This window comes from Neolamprologus brichardi, chromosome 22, assembly GCF_056152115.1.
Source record: "Neolamprologus brichardi isolate AB-2024 chromosome 22, ASM5615211v1, whole genome shotgun sequence".
Lineage (NCBI taxonomy): Eukaryota > Metazoa > Chordata > Actinopteri > Cichliformes > Cichlidae > Neolamprologus > Neolamprologus brichardi.
In genome coordinates, this window is record NC_142124.1 from 20,788,174 (window position 1) to 20,797,288 (window position 9,115).

The following is a 9,115-nucleotide window of genomic DNA, read 5'->3' on the forward strand; positions in this document are numbered from 1 at the left end:
TTTCAGAGCAGAGGAGGGTGGGGTTTGAAGAGGGGGACAGCTCATTAGGCAAACATCAAAGCAAATACTACACTGCAAAAAACAACAAAAAATGTGTTTTTCTTCTCAAATAGGTTGTCAAGATAAAAAATAAAAAGGAAAAAGTTAGATGAAATTAAGAATAAAAATTCATGAAGTCTAAGATAAACTTTCGCTTACTTCCAGATCTACTCCACCTGTTCCAGGTGTTTCCTTGGCATTAAACGCGTCACTCTCCCGCTATAGGCATTAATATTTTAAGTGTCACAAAATGTAAAAACCTTATAAGAACCACATAGTCCAGCTGGGATTATTCTTTACTCTTTTATAAATTTGACTGAAAAATCATTTTTCAAATAAAATGATTGCTGGTTTGAGGAGATTGATGTTAATACTACTATTTTATTTTTAATGTAAGGTAAAATAATTCAGTTTCGGTTTGAAATCGATTCAGCTATTCCCGAACACGTGTTTGTGTGATGCTTTCCTATATGCAATTACTTCCTCGGCAAATGAGGACCTAAGGCCAGAAAAGTAAATATGGGAAACGTAAAGACTGCTCGCTTCAGATTAAATCAAAGTGCACGCTATATGTTGCGCGTCGCGCGTAATTTGGAGTTTGGGCTAAAAAACAAAATCGACTCGGCAGTTTCCAAAAGAGCGGAGTTTTTTTTTTTCTCTCCCTTTTTTAAACGTGTGGGGCTTGTCTGTAGGAATTAGGCGTCTTTCCCACCACATATTATTTCCCCCATAGTTGTGGTGGGAGCTGGTAAGGTGGGTTAACTCCAGCTCAAGTCTCCGTGAAGCGCAGAGCAGTGATGACGTTGGGTTGGATGACCAATCGGGAGGCGCTGCCCTTTGGAGACAAACCATTTTACTTGTAGTGTCTGCATCAAGTCTGGAAGCAAGGGCTCAATTTTAACAGAATCCACCTTAAAATCTCTCCCTTAACTTATGCCTACCTTCCTCCACTTTGAGTGAGAATATCACAGGACAAGGGGGGGAAATAAAGACGCCTCTGGAAAAATCGGGTGTTAATAGGACAATATCTGCTCGCGGTGGAGAGAGGGGAGAGAGACAACAGCACAGCGAGAGAGAAAAAACCGATTTGGTCTTGAGAGAGAGGGGGGTGAGTGCTCTCAAGGCAGAAAATTCGATGATGACCATGACTACGATGGCTGACGGTCTGGAGGCTCAGGACTCGTCCAAGTCTGCTTTCATGGAGTTTGGACAGCAGTCGCACTCACAGCAGAGCTCCCCATCGATGGGCAGCGGCCACTACCCGCTGCACTGTCTCCACTCCGGCTCACACTCTCACCACCAGCACGACAACACCCCGTACCCCGGGAGCAACACCTACAACAGGTCGTTACCTTACCCTTACGTGAGCCATCCACACCACAGCCCGTACCTGCCGTCCTATCACAACAACATGGGAGGACAGACAAGGTTAGACGGCACAGGTAAGAGACCCGCGTTTTTCGCCAGCCAAATGGAAAATGCACCACAGCGTGCTCGACAGTGCCATTAGAGCATACCTCCTTCTTCTTTTTCTTTTCTTTTCTTTTTTTTTTTGTGCGGGTGGTCCACAGTGGGGATCGAACATTTCTCCATGCCAGCCTCGTGGTGTCATGCCCAAATCACCGCACGGCCGCTCCAAATTCGGGAATTATCTTTCGAGCGTAGGCGGGCGATCGCGAAAATTGTGCGTAAATGGCACCGGATAATTCAAGATCCAGCCTTCTTTTGCTTCCTCCGCCGTCCCCTCCTAGCACTCCCCTCGGTTCCCCCACAAAATCTGCTTCAAATGCCCGGGGTGTGATCATGTCGACCGTGCAATCCTCACCAACTACTCGTGGAAATTAGGCCCGCACGCCTTGAATGTTGTAATTAGCATTTAATTGACATGTCATTACCAGCAATATCCTAAATATGACAGCGTATGAGGATTGCGGGCTGCCTCGGCGCTTAAAGCCAACGAGGGAGAGAGAGATGTCAGCGTTTATCAGCCGGAATTTTCATTGTTTTTTTCTCACATTGTTTGTCCTCCCTCGATTTACTCTTTACCGCAACTATATATATATATTTTCAGCGTGCTTCCAGCACACAAATGAACGCGTGCAGCCTGCCTGTGGGCTTGAACAATAATAATAACGTTTGCTTGTTTTTGTTGCAGAGCAGCAGAAGACGACAGTGATCGAAAACGGGGAGATTCGTTTTAACGGCAAAGGCAAGAAGATTCGCAAACCTCGGACAATTTATTCCAGTTTGCAGCTTCAAGCACTGAACCACCGTTTCCAGCAAACACAGTACCTCGCTTTACCGGAGCGCGCCGAGCTGGCCGCCTCTCTAGGACTGACGCAAACACAGGTATGAGGAGAAACGCGCACTAGTTTACATTTTAACACTGCCTCCAGAAACAAAATGTACTGTATCAGTTTGATAATTTTAATAAACGTTGTATTTTTATTTCTCACCTTATTAATCTTGTGTGCTTCTATATTTTGTATATTAATTATATTAAAAGACGAAATGCTGCGTAAATACAACTGACCTCCATGTGGGCCCTTTATCCACTTTATCCTTGACTAACTGCGCGCGCCCCTCTCGTCCTCTCCCGCAGGTAAAAATTTGGTTTCAGAATAAAAGGTCAAAGTTCAAGAAGCTGCTGAAGCAAGGCGGTAACCCGCACGAGAGCGAGCCCATCCCGGGCTCCATGTCCCTGTCCCCGCGCTCGCCGAGCATCCCCCCAATCTGGGACGTGTCGGCCTCATCCAAAGGAGTAAACATGCCGGCCAACAGCTACATGCCCGGCTACTCTCACTGGTATTCCTCCCCACATCAAGACTCAATGCAGAGATAGACTGACGACGAAAGCAAGGTCAGGGAGCCTGTCTTGGAGAGGCCTCCGGATCTCGGCAATGCAGTTTCCAACGTAGCCTACAATTTGTGTCAGCTCAGAAACTGGATGCTGGAGAGGAGCAGGCAACAACAACAACAACAACGAAAAAAAAGCCCCCCTCTCTCTTCCACTCCTTTGCTGAAGGATGAGACACAGCCAAGCCTCGGTGTGTGATGATGATGACACAAACAAGGGAACTAACCATTTTTAGCGTACATGGCTGTTCAGTGGGCTCGCATTTGTTATGCTTTCATTCTTGTCACCATCTGAACCGTCAATATACCAAATATTATCAGTGACATTTTAGCCACTTTGGACAAAGACTGCTCACACTCTCTATGCGCTGCTGTGGCGCCCAGAAACCTTTTTTTTTTTTGTTTTGCCATGGTGGACTGCTTTTATTTTTTTTTTTTAATTTTCTTCCTTCAATTTTTTCCCCTCCCTGATTGTTTCTCCAACATGCAAAACCAAGCAAATTGTCTGTCTGTAAATATAATCTGCGATTTTAGTTGTACATACACTTTTTATGTTTTGTCAGATTGAGTAAACGGTGACTCAAAAACAGACTCCTGCTGTTCCATGATTTCAAAAAAAGAAGAAGAAGAAATGGGTGGGGGTGGGGGGGAGAAGAAAAAGATATTCATTTTAATCTAGGCCTTTTTTGTGCGTCATATTGGGCCAACATCACGTCCAAAAAAGGACCCATTTCCCGTCTCCCTGGTGTGTGCAAGCTCAGAGCAGACAACACGAGCATAAGTTAATGACACGGTGCTCACTGAAAAGCCCATTTCACTAGAGTAAACATTTTAAATAAATCCAATGAATGAAAAACTCCACAGTATATAGATTTATCAAACGCACTCAGCACCAGAGGAAATTAACTTACCCTCAACCCGCCGCTGCCTACATTCACCTCGAAAGACATTTGCTCCAGGTCCAGCTTATCTTGTCATTTTCACCCTCAATTATTAGAAGTATTGACAAAATGTTTTCTCCCTTCTCTCCGTCCTAATGCAGGCCGTTAAATGCCAAGCTCCGCGGGATCGATGCTGAACAAAGCAGCCAGCTGCAGCGGCGTTCAATATGAAGGAGATATTTGGGACAATTTGTGGGTTTTTATCCAAGTGAGGCTTTTTTTTCTCTCCCCCATTCTCATAAATGCAGACATAATTAGGGTAATTTTTGATGTAGCCCGCTGATTACAGCGTTTTTACCGTCAAAGATAATTACCTGTAATTTTCTACCACTTTTAATACTAAAAGGCATCTTTATTTGGATTTGAGGTAGCACAGATGGAACAAAAGGGAAAATTATTCGGTTATTCATATACAAATTGCTGAGAAGAGTGAGCGCTCGGGATATTATCTGAAATTACAACGCTGAAAAGCTTCATGCAGCTGTCAAGTCGCGGATGTCCCACTGGCGCACATTCAGCATACCTGGGCCCCCAGGCTGGGGCCTATCTGCTCCTGGGCCATGATCGGGCTGCAGGGAGCCGAAAGCAGCAGTCGAGTAAACATCAACAGAGCTCATAAATACGCAGTGGCGCATATTCAGCACCAGAAAATGACGATTTTTAATGGCTTTGATGAGTTTCAGATAGATAGATAGATAGACAGATAGATAGATAGAGCTGCAGTAGATGGGGGTGGGGAGTGAGAGATGTGTCACTTGCTCTGCGATGTTCACGCTTCTCACATAAAAGCAGCAAGCACTGGACAACATTTCATACAAATTTTCATACAAATTGTACCACATTAAATCTCGAAAAGGCTTCCACAATCCAAACAGTCTCTCTTTAAACGAATATATATATATATATATATATATATATATATATATATATATATATATATATATATATATATATATATATATATATATATATATATATGTATATGTAAATATAGTAAATATATATAGTAAATAATATATAGTAAATATATAAGTAAATCAGATTTTAGATTTCTTTGTCTAAATCTATATAATAAAGTAAAGTGAAGGGTGAAGGGTGTCGTCGCACCTTATCTAAGAATGGAAGCTGTGACAGAAAATATAAGACTCATCCTTACCTTCCTCCGCTTCTCTAACATAGACTAAACCCCCCAAAAAAGCGCTGCACGGTTTTTACTGCTGGTGGTTGAATAAGCAAATCCAGGTGGAAAAGTGTTTGCACACCCCGGTAAGCTCTTATATATTGCCTGCAAAATTAGCTGTTATTACTGTCACTGTTTAGTGATGGCGAGCTTGAAAAAAAAAGCCCTCTGCAATCAAGAACCAAGCGCATCTTTGCAAATTATAGGTAATTGTCAATGTCCAGATTATGATAATGGAGGCCCTAATCCTGGAGAATAATTATTGTGGAGTGTTACAGTTGAAGCTGTCCAGTAAAGCTAACTGTCATTATTTAGACTCGATTTGCAAAACGGGGGGAAAACTAGCTGAGTGGAAAATGTTCGGTTGGGAAATAAACGGAGGCTCTCGATATAATGGCACCACAAGTGTGTGTGTGTGTGTGTGTGTGTGTGTGTGTGTGTGTGTGAGAGTGTGAGAGTGTGAGAGAGAGAGAGAGAGAGAGAGAGAGGTGTGTGTCTGTGTGTGTATGTGTGTGTTTGTGTGTGAAGGAGAAATGTAAACCCGTGTGTGCCCGTCTGTTCGCGCGCCAAAGTGTTCTTGATCACGTGCACGTGCCCTGTTAAATTTTTACATTTCTGGAGTGACACACTACAACACTAACATCGCAGTGACCGCTCTGCCGTTTCGTTCACAGCAGAAATCGTGCTTAAAGCAGCAGAGCTGCCAGTGCTTTAGATTAGGGAGAACGTTTCCTATAGCTCTGTGTGTGTGTGTGTGTGTGTGTGTGTGTGTGTGTGTGTGTGTGTGTATTCAGTGGGCTGCAATCAGGAAGAGGGTTCTGTGTCAGGTGGAAATGGTAACTTGCATGGGTCAGTGTGTGGGTCAGATGCAGCATTGTTTAGTGTATGTTGTGAGAGAGAGACACAGAGATAAAGTGAGAGAGAGAGAGAGAAGGGGAGGAATTTTGTGTGCAACATTTGTAAAAACTCACTTATGTGATCTTGGCGCATATGGCCGGGCAGATTCAGTTAGATCAATTCTCTTAAGTTTGTCACAGTGGCACGGTTTGTTTAATGGATTTTTTTTTTACCCCCACTGGCAGAGCTGGTATTATCGCCTGCTAATGACATGTTCAAACTGTGTAGGATTTTCTTCCTTTTTCTTTTCAGTTCTTGCATTTTTTAAGCAGGAAGGTGGGCTGTGTACGGCGGCCGGGAGTGGCAGAGCTCTGGAGCCGGTCTACCCCCACAGGAATGCGGATTGTCTCAGATCTCCGTGCCGCCCCCCTCGCCTCCTCTCTTGCCATTCAAAGCGACTAATTGTAGGGGACACAAAGAAGTGAGACCGGCTGCAGACCGTCTGCAGGAAGAAGCGGGCACTTCCCTTACAGGCTAGCTTAAAGACTCAATCAGGTGCAATAATAATAAGAATAAAAATACGAAGAAGAATACCGGGACTGACTGAAAAATATGAATTATTACTGTATCATGAGCAAATCCTGTCATGATACCATTTGTCTGATAAAATTAAAAATGACATTAAGAAGATAAGCTACTGTCGACTTACTGCAGCAATAATAGATGCAGTATTACAGAACAAATACACCCAGCTCGATTCAATAAAATGTGATTGGTGTGGTCGGCTGACGCTTACCGTTGCCTGTACCGTTGCTTTTACAGGTATTTATCTTGACAAATGTTTGCTTGATGTAAGCTCAGTCAGAAATTTTCCCTTTAATTTTTCTGATTTTGCATTCATCGCAAATGTAGGATAAACTGCCTTCATTCAAATAGGTTGTTTTTTTAATTGTCATTTCTTAGAAAAAAAATAGACGAAATTTTACCTGCAAAAATCTTTTTCAGACAAATACCAGTTTTTAGTAAATATAAAACATAAAAAACCCAAAACGACGCACTCCTAGGCCGTAATTGCACATGAAAACCATTAAGATTTGATGCTGATCGTTCAGCTCTACATACCTCGCAGCCGTGATTTACAACCTTGTGGAAGCAAACAACAACAACAAAAAAAAATGTCACCTGAGGCTGTCTGCGAGCTTTTGTCGTGATTTTTTCAGAGCAAATAACTGAGGGTTTAAAATAACAAGAGACTGCAGGGAGGCAGGGGGGTGGGGTTCAAAGTTCCATTGTCCATTTAAACGTTTAATAGTCTTCCAAAATGCAATAAATTACATGCACACATTTACACATTTTACACGTTTCTTCTATGACTGCCATCAAATACATTGCATATTCCTCTGAAATTTGAACACGAGTCCCATAGAAGGAGGGGGAAATGAAATCAACAATAGGTTTGTTTTTTGTTTAGTGTAGTTTTCTTTCTTTTCTTTTTTTTCAATATAACGTCCCCGCTCCAAGAGCCAACGAATGCTGTATTGAGTTAGGGGTCTGCAGGTGGGATGTCATGGAGCTGCCGGCTGAGGTGTACCATGACCCCGTGTTTTCCAAAAAGTTAGAAGCAGTCGTGTTGATGCTTTGTGGCTGTAGACTGTGCGGCCTGGAGGGACCCTGTGTGTCCCAGACGGCCGGGGACTGTGGAGAGTTGCAGGCCATGGGGTCGCTGGAGCTGGGGCTGTGTTCCGGGGGAAGCTCGCCGTTTTTCATGATCTTCTTCATCTTTGATCTTCTGTTTTGGAACCAAATTTTCACCTGTAAGGGGCCAAAAATCGCATTATTATTATGATTACTTCCGAAATCACCTCAAAAACAAATGGAGCTTAAAGAACGCTCGTTGCGTAAAAGCGCACAAAGAAAGCCAGAAAACATCGCAAAATCATTATTTTATTCTCAACATTTGAAACACTTAAAACACGATAATTTCTTCCAAATTAAAAGTGATTTAAGAGATCTGAGATTTATTTTTCATCGAAAATCCCACCTGTGTTTGCGTTAGCCCCAGCGAGGCGGCCAGTTCGGCTCTCTCCGGCAGCGCCAGGTACTGTGTGTTCTGAAACCGCCTCTGCAAGGCGGCCAGCTGGAAGCTGGAGTAGATTGTCCGGGGTTTTCTCACTTTCTTCGGCTTGCCATTCACCATCCTCACCTCAGGCTCGCTTATCTCTTTTTCTATTAAAAAACAAAATAACAAAACCGAATATAAACATGTATCCATTTCCCTCAAAACCGCATTTTATGTAATTTATCTATTACGTGTGTGTGTCATCGTTCAGATGTATTAAAATAACAGTAATAACAAAAAAGACATCCATTTTTATGAACCAGATGCATTTCAGTCCAACTAAAAGGAAAGTAAGTGGTCCCTTTAAATGGACTTAAATGAAATAATTTGAAGCATGCATTTGCATTTTTTCTTTTAATTACGCATTTATAGACCTTTCGTGCAAATCAGCAGTTGACGAAATGATAAACCTGGATAAAAAATTTAAAAAACCAACCATATATTTATTTTTTCTTCATAACCCTCAAAAAATCTGCTTCTATTAAAATATAAAATGTTAGGCCCGTACCTTGTGGACTCGGCTGGGCTTGCACTCTGCTGTAAGTCCCAGCATACTGGTGGTAGGAGGGGGTCGTGTAGGAGCTGTAATCTGTGTAGGATTTTGTCGAGTAATTTCCAGCAGATCCGTTTACACCCGGGTACTGGTACTGATAGGCATTCAGAGGCTTCCCGTAAGAGGTGGAGCTGGGCGAGCAGTAGCCGTGAGCGACTCCTCCAGCGGGACTGTAGTAGCCAGAATCCGTGGCGGAGGATTCGGGTAAAGTAGGAGATTCCTGAGACGGATGGTGCATGCTGGAGAGTTGAAAGGAGCTCTCAAAGTCTGCAGATTTCACACTCGGGATCCTCCGGTCAAAAACTCCGGTCATACTTCGAGAGGGAGCGCGTCGGTTCGTTTTATTTAATCAGCAGGGAAAAAAACACGAAAGAAAAAAAAATCAATAATAAAAACCGAGAGCGTCTGTCTCCAGAGCGGTGTGGGGAAAAAAAAACTACACTGGCATTGTTGAAAGGCTCTCAGGCCGTCGGGCTCTGGTGAAGACTGCAGCCAGCCCCGCAGCAAAGACTTGGTTAAATCCTAAATCGCGCTCTTACGCACTGCAGGGAGGATCTGGTTCCATTGGCCAAGGCGCACACAGACACAGC

The 9,115-nt window shown here is 43.2% G+C and overlaps 2 protein-coding genes across 2 annotated transcripts; one reads left to right on the plus strand and one right to left on the minus strand.

Moving 5' to 3' along the window:
- Positions 1 to 783: 783 nt before the first annotated feature.
- Positions 784 to 3,464, plus strand: dlx6a (distal-less homeobox 6a). The gene is made up of 3 exons (XM_006787642.3): positions 784 to 1,481; positions 2,195 to 2,388; positions 2,642 to 3,464. The coding sequence occupies exons 1-3, from the start codon at positions 1,175 to 1,177 to the stop codon at positions 2,879 to 2,881; spliced, it is 741 nt and encodes a 246-aa protein (XP_006787705.1). The 5' UTR covers positions 784 to 1,174; the 3' UTR covers positions 2,882 to 3,464.
- A 3,648-nt stretch (positions 3,465 to 7,112) lies between these two features.
- Positions 7,113 to 9,115, minus strand: dlx5a (distal-less homeobox 5a). Its single transcript, XM_006787641.3, has 3 exons — positions 8,481 to 9,115; positions 7,895 to 8,079; positions 7,113 to 7,665 (listed from the first exon to the last, which is right to left on the minus strand). The coding sequence occupies exons 1-3, from the start codon at positions 8,836 to 8,838 to the stop codon at positions 7,351 to 7,353; spliced, it is 858 nt and encodes a 285-aa protein (XP_006787704.1). The 5' UTR covers positions 8,839 to 9,115; the 3' UTR covers positions 7,113 to 7,350.

Coding starts and splice junctions, on each gene's coding strand:
- dlx6a (XM_006787642.3), top strand. CDS start 1,175: ATGATGACCATGACTACGATGGCTGACGGTCTGGAGGCTCAGGACTCG. Junction 1,482..2,194: donor GACAAGGTTAGACGGCACAG/GTAAGAGACCCG, acceptor TTTTTGTTGCAG/AGCAGCAGAAGACGACAGTG. Junction 2,389..2,641: donor TAGGACTGACGCAAACACAG/GTATGAGGAGAA, acceptor CCTCTCCCGCAG/GTAAAAATTTGGTTTCAGAA.
- dlx5a (XM_006787641.3), bottom strand. CDS start 8,838: ATGACCGGAGTTTTTGACCGGAGGATCCCGAGTGTGAAATCTGCAGAC. Junction 8,080..8,480: donor AGCCCAGCCGAGTCCACAAG/GTACGGGCCTAA, acceptor GTTTTTTAATAG/AAAAAGAGATAAGCGAGCCT. Junction 7,666..7,894: donor TGGGGCTAACGCAAACACAG/GTGGGATTTTCG, acceptor GGCCCCTTACAG/GTGAAAATTTGGTTCCAAAA.